This window comes from Rhipicephalus sanguineus, chromosome 5 (assembly GCF_013339695.2).
Source record: "Rhipicephalus sanguineus isolate Rsan-2018 chromosome 5, BIME_Rsan_1.4, whole genome shotgun sequence".
NCBI classification, from domain to species: domain Eukaryota; kingdom Metazoa; phylum Arthropoda; class Arachnida; order Ixodida; family Ixodidae; genus Rhipicephalus; species Rhipicephalus sanguineus.
In genome coordinates, this window is record NC_051180.1 from 148,202,993 (window position 1) to 148,216,796 (window position 13,804).

A 13,804-nucleotide genomic window follows, 5' to 3' on the forward strand; every position below is an offset into this window, starting at 1 on the left:
CGCGAGATTTTCCTGACAACCGTACAAACGTAAGAAATGGTCAAAATCCGGCGCCCAAAAGCCCAAGCAAGCCAAATCAGCCCTGAACGAGCCTCGCCATCAGCATCCGATCAGGTAAAGGTCCCTAGGTTTTTCCCAAGAAGAGGGAAAAATCTAGTGACAGGTCAGGTCGAAGCGCCAGGAGGCGTGCCGCGAAAGATGATACACGAACCCATTCCTCTCGATCGTGGCATGAAAGTCCTGCCGCGCGGCAGCTTTGAAGTGTCGCGTTTTGTCGGCGGCGGCGCGCTGCGCACGTTTTCCCGCTAGTGTGCTTATAGTCTGGCGCACTTTTGGCGCAGAACAGCGGAGATGTAGCAGGATGTAGCAGGTTTCACGTCTTGGCGCAGTTTGGCGCAATTGGCGCAGCTATCACATCACTGACAACGGCGTCGTCGATAATGAGGAGCTGACTGACGAAGAGGTGAGAGCTACGATCGAAGGCCGTTCTGAGCTGTCATGAGACAACGACAGCGAGCACGAAGACGAGTTCCCTGTAGTCAGGCTGACTTCGTAACAGGTGATTGACCGCATTGATGAAGTCAAGCAATACTTCCAGCTGCAGCAAGACGACTGCAGTGTTGAAGTGTTGCAGCTGAGTGAAATGCGGCGCAAAGTGATAACAGCATCGTTCAAGGGTGCTCACCAATCGCTGATCACTAATTTCTTTTCAAAGTAACTGTAAATAAAAAGTTTGTGTTTTGTATTAGATGTTCATCACTCATTGCAGTAACGTTGTTAGACATCGCGACCCAAGTTTTGAAAGCAAGACGTTCCGGTGCTCCGAGCAGGTGAGTTCTGCTGTCAAATTATAATATTAATGCGAGAGGTGCCTTGGTGCTGCTCAGTTCAGAACTCTCTGACGAACTTGGGGCCGTCCGGCGATCCTTGGAGTAGGGGGGGGGGGCTGCGCTTCCGGCAATAGGCGGCCCCACTTCCGCAGATATGCCTTCCCGTCCTCACAAATAAGAATTTATTCGAAGCCAATAACAAGAGCGTATGAAAAAGCCCACTAGAAACGTTTTATTATCGGGCTAAGCTTTGTTGCTGTGCAGGAGCCACATGGTGTCCCTGCATCTACTGTAACAGCACTGCACTGCAATTTTGTTAATAACCGCTGCTAGTGATTAAGTCTTTTGTGAACATGCTGGCGAATGCATTCAGCGATCACCAGCAGAACTAGCCTGCCCCACACTGCTGAGCGAAATTGGAACGATCGTCACACGGCAACGCAATCGACCCCCCCCCCCCCCGCGAAGTCTGGATATTACGGACTTCGGATAAAACTGACTCATTTTGCCGGATTATGATGGTCCGTTGTAACGAGAGTAGACTGTATTACGCAGGTAAGTAGTATGAGCAGGGTTAATGCTACAACTCAAATTTTGTAAATGCGACATTGCAATCATGCAACGTTTCCTTGTTGAGAAACTATAGCAACACCTTGCTGTGGCGAAAAAATCTTTCTGGTTTCAATTTTTCACAGCAAAAGCTGTTATGAAATCACAACAACAGCCAATTTTCGCGCCGTGGTTGTCCACTGCCGTCAGTGTCTGTAACTGCTATTGCGCAAAATAAGAAAAAATGAGATGAGAAAAAAATTTCTAGGATCAAATGGGACTTGAACCTGGGCCCTCTGCATGGCAGAGTATTCTATCAGAGCCACACCGGTGCTTGCAACTCCTTCGCAAAGCTATCCTATACCGGCGTCATGTCACGCAAGGAATCACATTGACATATGTAACGTGGTAGAAGAGTAAAATAACCAGGGGTCAAACAACATAAATTGCGCAGCGAGTGGGTCACTGAATGCTTCCAGCCCATTACAAATGGTTCAGCCCTAATTCTTCATCATCATCAGCTACAGCACAAACAAAGTGTGCATAATGCCTTACAGATGTGTAGCGAGTACCAGGCTTCTCCACAGAATGACAAATAATGGCAGAGTGGAGGCTTCCCTACTTCATAAAGACTACGATGATTTATAGCGTAGTGGGTACCTTGCATCTGTACTGCAGTAGTTGCCCTAAGGAGGCTACAACGGGCTCTACAAAAGCCACTCTTCCAGCTTTCACTGTGACTGTGCTGCGTGTTCTGCGCAGGCCTGGCAATGATTAGTAAGGTTAAAATGAATTTGAATATTGCAGTTTGGCACCGTAAAATCCTTTCCTTCCATTTCTTTCTAAAAGCATTGTTGGTACTTAACTTGCAGCACTCATTTCGCTCTCTGTATACAAAGCAAATGCTTACTTTTTTTCTCCACAATGGCAGGCAGACGCATCAATGCACTAGCATTAAGATTCCCACTATTCTGTACGACGCTGACACACCCAGTGCATCTGAAGACGGGCGCTGTACGTATGCCACATTCTTGATTGTCCAACGAAACATCTGCTGTCAACACTCGCCTGCTTCTGTCAGCCTCTTGTGAAGATCCTGGATCTCGCGACTGAAGTCTAGTGACATGAAGCTGCATCGCTTGGTGTAGTACTCTAAAACTTTCTTCGCGCGACTAATCTGCTTCAGACTTTCGTAGACTTGCGCCATCTTGAAGTAACCCTGCATAAAAAGGAGACAGTGGCATATTTCAAGATCCTGTTCCATGTGAGCCATCAACAGAAACCTGACCGTCTGCATCTTTACGGTAAAATTAATGTGCAGTGAGTAGTTTTGGACCACTAGAGCTCCCACTGAATTGCAAGTTAAGATAGGATACAGAAAAGCTTGTCTGCAATACAGCAAGCTTCATCAAGGCACAGGTATCGTCCTATGCAATCAGTGAAATCACACAAGCACAGTCTAACCTGCCATACTCGACAATAGAAAAATTAATAGTTACTGCCAAGAACGGAAAACACATTTCATTACTCAAGATGTTGACAGTTCATTTTTAAAATTTAAGATTTTGTTTCGTAGGAACAATACGAGCAGGCTTTATGCTCTATCACAATGTCAATAACGATCTACACTGCGTAACATACACGCTCAAAAATGCCTGTTTACGAAGCATTTAATCGTGTACGTTTGTTTATATGAATTTTTTTTTGTGGTAGCAAGTTGCTAGACGAGTCGAAGTTCATAAGCCTGTTCACTCCTCACAGATTGACACATGACATCAATTTTTTTTAGTATAATGACTGCTACGAGCGATTGCTCGACATAACTGCATCGTGTTGCTATGAATCTGGCTAGCCACTCAAGGTAATATTGGCCCTGGCATAAGTGTACCAGTCGAAATTATTGACATGAACTGAAGATGGTGGAAACGAAAGTATATGCATTGCTTAGCCCTAAATTTTCGCGCTTCAATCCGTTGAGTACTGTACCTGCCTGCTGGCAGGAAGAGCATAGCGTTGCCGTCTTACAGGATAAATATTACGTTGCACAACTCACTATACCTTGACAAAGCACAAACAACAGTTTGTGGTCACGTGATATGGTCACGCATCACACATGTATGCAATGGAAAAAGCAAGCAGTAGTGACTCAATACACAATGACAGTAGTGACTACCAATAGTGAGGATGAAATTAACAAAGCCCATGTTACTATTTACTTGCCTGTAAGCAACCTCTAAATCTGGCCTGAATGCAAACCCTCAGCGGTTTCGCTCTTAGTATTTCTTAGTATTTTGGAGCAGCTTGTTGTGTCGTGCGACCCCTGGTGCCATGCTGAGACACCAGTGCTGTTGTGCTTTCTATTCATGCTACTGGGGGGAGCTGGGTCTCTGCCATGCCTCTGTGCTACCACCAATCCGGCGTGGCCATGCCGGTCATGTGACCCGTGCCTCGCGGACCAATAGCCTTTCTTCTCGCTCCTTAAAACCGCCTGCAATAAACGCGGGAGAGCAGTCTCTCGTCAGTCTCGCCAAAGCTTGGTCTCTGCGTCGTCACTACGCACGCCCTCCCGTCGTTCGGCCTCTCCGTCGGCCCGCCGCGGGTTACGCCGCGCTCCTGCCCTACACAACACATGGCGACGAGTTACTGAACCCGGTTCAACAGGCGACGCCAGGAAGAGCACGACGTAAGTGACACTTACCTCGAGTCGCATTTCTCCTGCACGTCGGTGCTTTGTCCTTCCTGCTTGCTACATTGGCGTCGACCTGACTTTTCTTTGTTCCCGCTCCGGCCCCCTCTACGACGCCAATTTCCTGCTTGAGCCTTCTGCCTACCTCCTGCACACATGGCGGCCCTTTTTGCCAACCTTCCTCCATTCCTCGACATGCCCGGCACGCCTCCTATTCCGTGGCATAAATGGAAAAAAATTTTCCAGGTACACCTGAAGGCGGCCGGCGGAAGCGGCTGGGAGGACGAAAGACGCGCGTCAGCACTTCTCAGCGCGCTCGGTGTCGAGGGCCAGCGGAAATACTTCGCCGCGCAGGAGCAGCTCGAAGCTCAAGGCGTCCAAAATGCTCCACACACAGCCAGCACGCCGGCGGCGTTGGGCACAGGTGCGGTGTCGACGACGGAAGCGGCGGCGGCGACGGAGTACGACACGTTGCTACAATTCCTAGACGGGCTCTTTGCCGAGACGACTAACGTGCTAGCCGAGCGGCACCTATTCACGAGCCGCGAACAACTGCCCGGCGAAACCTTCCTCGAATTCGTCGCAGCTCTCAAGGAGAAAGCCCTCTCGTGCAAGTTTGGCGCCACTTACGACGACAGAGTGCGGGACCTAAGTAATTCACGGAGTCGCCAACGCACATGTACGGGCCAAGCTACTGTCGTACGGGGAAGCCCTTACGCTGCAGAAAGCCGAAGAAGTTGGACGCGACTTGGAAGCGCTCAACAAAGCCAACGCGGCATTCGGAGAGAATGAACGGCTACTCGGCTCGCTCGCCGGGGACGGCGGTAGCGTCCAGCGCGTCGCACGTGGACTACGCAGCAGCATCACAAAATGGCGGGTCGGCTTCCTCGGCGGCCCCGCATGTGACTCAACATGGCGGCGGCTTCCCCCCCAACTCGGGTGGCCGCGTCCAAGATGGCTACGCGGGCTCGTCAGCGCGCCTCCAGGACGGCGTTCGCGGCCAAGACGGTCAGCCTGCTTCCAAGCCTCTAGTTGGCCCTTGTTTTCGCTGCGGCAAGTCAGGGCATTTGGCCAATTCCAGAAATTGTCCGGCAAAAAACAAAACTTGCCAATTTTGCCGCATCAAGGGGCATTTCGCGGCAGTCTGCCGTAGACGGCAAGCGTCGGTGCAAGAAGTTGCCCCCGTCCAAGACGCTGACTCCGGCACTGCCACAGTCCTGTCCGTGCAAGCTGCGCCGACTAGCCCAAGAGACTTGCGCATCCCTGTTATCGTCGGCGGACATAGCCACATGTCATTGCTGGTGGACACCGGAGCCACTGCATCATTAATGACCAAGAAGGACTTCGACATGCTTTTCGCTTCGAAGCACCGACTGCTCCAAACGTCCATCCAACTGCAGAATTTTTCGAAGCACCGCATACCGGTCCTAGGGTATTTCCGCACAGACTTGCAGCACCATGGCAAGCGGGCCTTTGTCACCTTCTACGTGACCGCACACGGCACTTCACTGCTGGGGCTCGACGCCATCCAGCAGTTGGGACTCCTGATCGACGGCGCAACGCTAACGTGTCCGTCTGGCTTCACCCGTTTCCTCGCAGCTTCCTGCAGGTGTGCCTCCGGGGTTCGAGCACCTGTTCGACGGGGAGCTGGGACTTGTCAGGGACTACGTCCACCGGGTCAAGAGGCGGCCGGACATCGTACCAGTGTCCGCCAAGCTACGTCGCCTGCCTCTGGCGCTCCGGCAACAAGTCGCCAGCGAGCTGCGTCGACTCGAGGACAACGACGTCATCGAGCGGGTGTCGGCATCCGAATGGGTGTCGCCACTCGTGGTCGTCCGTAAGAAGGACGGGGACATCCGCCTATGCGTCGATCTGAGAGAACCGAACAAGGCCATCGTCGTCGACGGGTTCCCACTGCCCCATGTGGATGAACTGCTTCAAATGTTGAATGGTGCGTCATACTTTTCAAAATTGGACTTAGCATCAGCATACCACCAACTGCTCCTAGAGGAATCTAGTAGAGATTTAACTACGTTCATTACACATGAAGGATTGTTTCGTTTTAAAAGAGTATGCTTTGGTCTAGCCTCCGCACCTGCGGTATTTCAAAGAATGATGTCTAGTATCTTGCAAGGCTGTAACAATGTTGCGTGTTACTTGGACGACATACTAGTATGGGGAAGCTCAAAGTCTGAGCATGATGCGAATTTGAAGAAAGTGTTAACCTGCATTGCGCAGAGTGGCATGAAACTGAACCAGAAATGCATTTTTGCGGTGAAGGAGTTAACGTTCCTGGGGCATAAAATTTCTGCAGAGGGTATATCGCCCATGGAAAGCAAAGTTCGGGCAATCCTTAATGCTCCTCCTCCTACGTGCCTGAAAACCCTTCAGTCCTTCCTTGGCCTTACAGGGTATTACGCAAAATTCCTTCACCACTACGCAGACCTCGTTGAGCCACTCCGCAACATGCTCAGACAGGGCCAACAATTTTCTTGGTCAGAAGATGCGCAACGCAGCTTTGAACAAGTGAAAGCTCGCCTTGCATGTGCTCCTGTCGTAAAAATGTTTGATCCTTCATTACCGGTGGTTGTTACGACAGATGCTTCTGATGTTGGTCTGGGTGCAGTGTTACAGCAACTTGTCGGTTCTCAGTTACACACCATCGCCTTTGCATCTAGGACCTTAACTCCTGCAGAACGAAAGTACTCTGTGGGCGAGAGAGAAGCATTAGCATGTCTATTTGCATGTGAGAGGTGGCACATCTATCTGTGGGGAAGGCGTTTCACGCTCAGGACGGATCACCAGGCAGTAGTTGCCCTGCTAGCGGCAGGTAACTCGGGCAGACGTCCTCTCCGTATCTCCAGGTGGTCGGCCAGGCTAATGTATTACAACTTCCACATAGAGTACTGCAAAGGGTCTGAGAACCGTGTGGCTGATGCATTGTCGAGGCTTCCATTACAAAATGATAGTTCTACTGTTCAGGACGAGGAGATTGTCTCCCTTGTAACCACTGTAGTCGACAAGCAGACTGTTCAGGCAGCTACTGCGTCTGATGAAGCATTGCAACGGGTCATTCACTACGTAACTCGAGGATGGCCCCAAAAAAAAACTCTAGACACAGCACTGATGTCCTACTTCCACGTACAGGAAGAGCTTTCTTTCGTTGACGGACTCCTGATGCGGGGCGAACGTGTAGTTATTCCAAATGTCCTAATACAGACTTTCTTGCAGTTAGCCCATGAGTCGCATCAGGGTATTGTTCGCACTAAGCAGCTGCTACGTGAGCGCTATTGGTGGCCTCACATGGATAGGTGTGTGGAAGAGTTTGTAAGGCAATGTCACATCTGCCAGCTCGCTGATAAGTCAGCTAAAACTACAGTACCTCCATTTCAGCCAGTACAGTGGCCTGAGCAGCCATGGCAGCAGTTAGGTATGGACATCATAGGTCCTCTGCGTACAGCTCCTAACCCTACATATGCTATCACCTTAATGGATTATTATTCTAAGTGGCCTGAAGTCCTTTTTACCAATTCAATCACGACGCAAGACGTCATTAAGCTGCTCAATGCTGCTTTCAGCCGTGAAGGTCTCCCTGAAACCTTAGTTACAGATAATGGACCCCAGTTTACGTCCAGAGAATTTCACGATTTCTTAAAGGAAAGAGGCATTGTCCATCACTTCTCATCCAACTATTACCCGCAGGCAAACGGGCTAATAGAGAGATTTAACCGTGTTCTCAAGGAACACATTCAGGTAGCTAAACTGCAACAGAAAGATGTCATTCAGAGCACTACAGAGTTCTTAGGGTCTTACAGGATCACTCCTCATTCTACTACTGGTTGTTCACCAGCTGTTCTGCTTCACGGTCGCCAACCGCGATCAACCTTAGACATCAGTAAACATAAGCTTCCGGGTTTGCCACAAACCTCTCCTGCAGCACTTCGTGAAAAGGTTCAGCAAAAGCAGCAGAATACTAAGTCCTATGTAGATGTGCGCAAGGGCGCCAAACAAACTCTGATTAAAGTAGGCGACAAGGTAAAGGTTAAGCTACATACGAAAGGTCCATTCAGGTTCAGCAAACCCCTTACAGTCCTACAACAAGTCAATCCGTCCACATTCCTCCTCAGCGATGGCAGGAAGTGGAATGCTTCAAAGTTAACGCTCGTTCCACATGTAGCTACAGCATCCCTTCCGTTAATGCCTCATTCTGAGCCCATCACTGATGCAGATCTCCTGTCTTGTTACGATGACTTGGGTAATCTTCCCTCTACTTCCAATACAGAGCTGTTGCCTCGGCAATCCATTCCTAGTGCCCCGGCTGTCCAGTGCGACGGCGCACCAGCTGAAGTGCACACTCCGATGCCTGCGACCCAGGATCAACCATTGGGACTTCAGGAGGAAAGTCCTGGGTGTTCCTCCTCACCTACAGTAAATGCACCAAATTCCAACACGGGGGAGGGAAGAGATGGGAATGGGTCTTCAAAGTCGGCTCAAGACAGCCGCAGCCCACAAAGTTTTTTGCCTGGGAGTGATGGGAATGGGTCTTCAGAGTTGGCTCATGGCAGCCACAATCCGCCAAGTTCTTCTGGGAGAGATGGGGACGGGTCTTCAAAGTCGGCTCCCGACAGCCGCAACTCTCAAAGTCTTCCTGCAGGGCCTGGGTCACGTCGCCCACAGCGGACGCGCAAGCCCCCAGCCCACTTGAAGGACTACATCACAGACTAAAGTAGTCCGCATCTTCTGGGGCTATACTGCCTTAGAGGCCCGCAGTATAGCCGCAGAGGTCTAGTGTGTTTGTCTGAACTTTTCGTGCATAGTGCAAGCTGGCACTTGTGTTGGCGTGGTGAAGTGACTTTTTTTTGTGTGTGTGTAACATAGGTTGTAATATGTACATCTAGGACTGAACTTCTGCGTATTGCAGGTGCCATCTTTAGGGGAACTTGAATGTGATTTTTTTTTAGTGGTTCCTGCTGTACCACAGTTACAATTGTATAAGGATGCAATTCTTCCCAGGGCGGGACGATGTTGTGTCGTGCGACCCCTGGTGCCATGCTGAGACACCAGTGCTGTTGTGCTTTCTATTCATGCTACTGGGGGGAGCTGGGTCTCTGCCATGCCTCTGTGCTACCACCAATCCGGCGTGGCCATGCCGGTCATGTGACCCGTGCCTCGCGGACCAATAGCCTTTCTTCTCGCTCCTTAAAACCGCCTGCAATAAACGCGGGAGAGCAGTCTCTCGTCAGTCTCGCCAAAGCTTGGTCTCTGCGTCGTCACTACGCGCGCCCTCCCGTCGTTCGGCCTCTCCGTCGGCCCGCCGCGGGTTACGCCGCGCTCCTGCCCTACACAACACAGCTCAACTGCTACATGAGGCGTTTCGACGACTTCTGGTGCACCAAGATGCGAATGTGGCAGTTTGGCACAGCCGTAACATCTCTGCAACGACTGTGTTCCTACATTCATGCGTAACTTTAATGTTCTTGTTCACGGGACAAACAAAGAACTACCGCACGAGTGGCAATACACGAAATTATTATGCTGACGAAAAAAAAACAAAGAACAGCAGACATTGAAACTGTGTTTACCTTCTCGAAATTTGGGTGAAGGATTACAACACGGCGAGCGTCCAGTTCCACCTCCTTGTACTTCTGTAGTTGAAGGGCACTCAGTGCCCGATTGCTGTACAAGAAGTGGTTGTAGCGCCTGTCCACGGAAAAAGGCATGTCATGCAAATGGCAAAAGGACAAGCTTCTTTTGCATACCATATTTTCTCGCGTATAACCTGCAGCTGCATATAAACAACACCGTGAACAACCCGAGCGTAAAAAAATTGACCGACGATTACAATTCTGTCTTGAGTGCAGCTTCATGTTGGGGCAAGGTCAACTGTATTTGAAGTTTTGGCTTTCCGCAAGGTATCGACTACGCCATAAATCATAATTTTTGTGAAGTAGGACAGCACCCGCTACACATCTAAGGTATTATGTGCACTTTGTTGATGCTGCATGTGGCTGACGACGATGAAGAACTATGGCTGAGCACTTTGCAGTGGTAGGGAAGCATCAAACCCTGCACATGTTGCGCAATTAGCATCGTGTGATGACTGGTTGCTATTTTAATCTTAATTCGCGGGGTTTAACATCCCAAAACCACACTATGATTATGAGAGACGCTGTAGTGGAGGGCTCCAGAAATTCCAACCACATGGGGTTAGGATCGAATGCGATTTGAACCCATGGCAGTTGAGTATTCTACCAAAGCCACGCTGGTGCTTGAAACTCATTTGCAAAAAGACCCTATACAGGCGTGATGTCGGGCAAGGAATCACATTAACCTATGTAATATAGCCTGACAGAAGGTTATTTTAATCTTCTGCCGGGCTACCGTATTTACTCGAATGTAACACGACTTTTTTCCAGATGTTTGCTACTAAAGTCGACCCTCACGTTACAATCGTGGTCGCATTACGATCGAGTAAATACGGCATATTACATAGGTTAACTCAATTCCTTGCACAACGCGACACCTGTATAGGGTCTTTTTGCAAACAAGTTTCAAGCACCAGCGTGGCTCTGTGGTAGAATACTCGAATGCCATGCAAAGGGCCCGGGTTCAAATCCCATTCAATCCTGGGGATTTTTTCTCATTTTATCGTTTAGTTTTGCATGTCTACTGGTTAAACCACCAACGCGACGCCGCTCAACACAGAAACGGGCAACCAAAAGCTGCGCTCAAAAAAAAAAAAAGAAACTTGCTTGTACTCTTGTACTGCTTCGAAGCCACCTTCCACACCGAATATCATGTGTAACCTGCACCCCGACTTTAGCTCTAAAATTTCTGTACATTTTGTGCGGGTTATGTGTGAAACATACAGGCAATGTTTCTGTTTAGGCTTGTGCGAATATACGAGCACTTCGAATATTAATTTTAGTATTCAAATTTGCTTCGATTCGAATTTAATTTATTAGAAATTTCGAAGTATTCGAAATGAACGAATAGCATGTAACCCCTCTGTAAAGGTGGTTTCTCTGCAGTGGAGGGGTGCTATGCCGTGAATACCCCTTTCCAAGGAAAATCCGCACTGCCGCGAAGCCCCACTTCAAGGTTAAATGAACAAACATCCATTCATCATTCTTGAAGTTTAAAAGCTTGTTATACCGGCTTATATGCTCGAAGTACCGTAAATTTTAAAGCGCAATGTATTTTAAAGGTTATCGTTAAAATTCTACCGAAAGCAAAATCCTGCTACTATTCAAAGTTGCTGAATGACGTTGGCACATGCCTTGTCTCAATTAAAAGAAATATTGTGCAGGTTAGTTGGGTCATGAAAAATATGTTCATTTTTCTCTCTAATATGTGATATAAACTATTCGAATTCGATGCAAAATTATTCAACCAAACCACTATTCGCTTCAAATTCGCTTCAAACCTAAAATTTACTATTCGCACAAGCCTATTTTTGTTGCTGCTGCTACTGTTGAAGTTCTGTTGTAGGCCTTAACCATTCCAAGCCCCACTACACTATCTGTACAGGTAGCCACGTTTGCTAGGTACTTACTGCCCAGTCGTTTATTGTTACATTGTAGGGCAGACAAAAAATTGAAAACAATGTTAGCATAAAAACATGGGCAGCTCCTGGCTCCAACAGGGTCAATCCCTGCCATGAGCTCAAGCACACTAGGTATCTTGAGGACCGAGATCACTATCAAGATTTGCTTATTACGGTGCAAAAAACACATCATAAACCCATTTTCAAGATATTAGTTCTGCTGTCATTATGGATCAAAACGAATGAACAATAGTCCGCCAATCGTCTGCTGCTATCGTACTGCACAACACAAATGCACGAGAGTGCAATTACAAATTTTAATTTAAGAAAAATGCATACATTAATATTTCAATATTACAGCATACGATTGCTTATAAAAAGCTTTTTTTAAGGTGGTTTCATTGAAACATTTGCTTTTTTTTAGTTTTATGCAGACATAAACATATTAATTTCGCAATCAAGAAGCCCTGTCATGATTGTCTTGACCAGGCCCGATCGCTGACCACGTCGCAGCACTTGATCAAAGTGCAATTCCGGTGGGGCCCAATCGTGCAAATAACATTCTGAAAACTTTAGTTAAAGCGATGACTATTTCAGCTTGCACTCGCAAGATACATGCAATGTTCACGAAGAAAAACAGACAATACAAACCCCGATGGACGCCTGAAAAATAAAAACAACACGAGAGAAAAGAAAAAGCAACCTGACAACTTATTCGCAACTTCACAAAGCACAGAACAACACACAAACTATGTTTGTTTGTTTGTTTTTCCAAATCTTTTTCTGTCAGCTGCTTACATTTCTGCAATTGCCTTCGTGTAGTATTCGCATGCCTCCTGATACGCCTTGTCCTTGAATTTTTGATTCCCGCATTTCTTGAGCTCGTCAGCACGACTCCCCTGAAAACCAGAAAAACACTTAGGAGGACATGTTCCTGGAATTGCTGGTGAATACTTGATGAAGCGATCATAATGCAAAATAAGACAAACACAAACAAGGAACATGGCACCAGGCACCACTGGTGCTACATTACTTGACTGCATCGTTCAGCACACAGGAGGCCTAAAGAAACAATCGCTATGAGAAGACCAGAGAACTTAAATGTTTACTTTTATTGCGATAGCAATTATATTGACACCAGGGGTGAGACGGCTGAAATCGATTTGGGAGCAGTTTTGGGAGCAGCAAAATTTCAATTTAGGAGCAGGAGAACCTTGTTTGGGAGCAGTTAGCGGCATTTATTATGTCATTTTTGGAGCTTGAAAAAACAAATTTGTAGTAACTTGGAGGAACAAGCACATATTTTAATCGGCTTAGAATACACATAACATTCAAAGAGCTTTTGGAGAAAGCTTTTTTTAACAGATTATTGCCAAGTATGAACTACACTACCTTTTTACAAACCACGCAATTTATATAACCCTGGTAACAACATATGAAATAGATTAAAAAAGTTTTTCCAGGTAGGTTCACTTTACATTTGAAAATAAGAAAAGAAAAAACATCACACTTCTCAAATAATAAAAAAAAGTCACAGTTTCACCGCAAGGGCGAAGCAATGAATGCGATAGCAACAAATTGTAGTGTTACACGAAGTAAGGCTGGCAGCTAACTGTTTTGTATCCGATCTCGCGTAACTATAAAACGATGGTGTAAGAAAATACGGCCGCTCCAGGGAGCCATGTTCTCCGCATAGTCACTTCGCTTTGAGAGCGCAGCACGTAGAAGCGTATACGAGCCGCCCGCCCCGCTGTGATGGCTTTCGAGATAGCGCGCGCGCGCGCGCCAGTGATCGCGACCGCGCAAAGTTCAAAGTTGCTCCTCGCGCGACACTCCCCCCCCCCCCCCCCCCTCGCGTCCTCGTGTCTTTTAAGGCTTGTTAAAAACGGGCGGGGTGATGTTATCGCATGCAGCCTCCGAGCGATGACAATGGGCCGGCTCGTTTGCTTCGGCCGCGTACGTCGCCTCTGCTCGCGTGCTTTTACCCGCTGTAGAACATACAATTCGCGGGGGATCTTATCAATTTGGACTTCATATCGGAAGGACATGACGGCGACGGCAAGAACCCGTCGAGACTGTCCATATAATTGCTATCGCAATAAAAACTGATTGCATAGCAGTACGTCTTTGAACGGTCAATGAATGATTCCGACTAGCACGCGATTGCGGCGACGCCTTCGCGCGTAATATCGG

The 13,804-nt window shown here is 48.0% G+C and overlaps 1 protein-coding gene across 1 annotated transcript in view; it reads right to left on the reverse strand.

Moving 5' to 3' along the window:
* The window catches only part of LOC119394339 (E3 ubiquitin-protein ligase TTC3), a 167,003-nt gene that overhangs the window by 113,242 nt on the left and 39,957 nt on the right, over positions 1–13,804 (reverse strand). The window contains exons 9-11 of the mRNA XM_049416060.1: positions 12,410–12,510; positions 9,648–9,765; positions 2,448–2,598 (exon numbers count right to left, since the gene is read on the reverse strand). Coding sequence (XP_049272017.1) covers positions 2,448–2,598; positions 9,648–9,765; positions 12,410–12,510 — 370 coding nt within the window. The remainder of the gene's footprint in view (positions 1–2,447; positions 2,599–9,647; positions 9,766–12,409; positions 12,511–13,804) is intronic.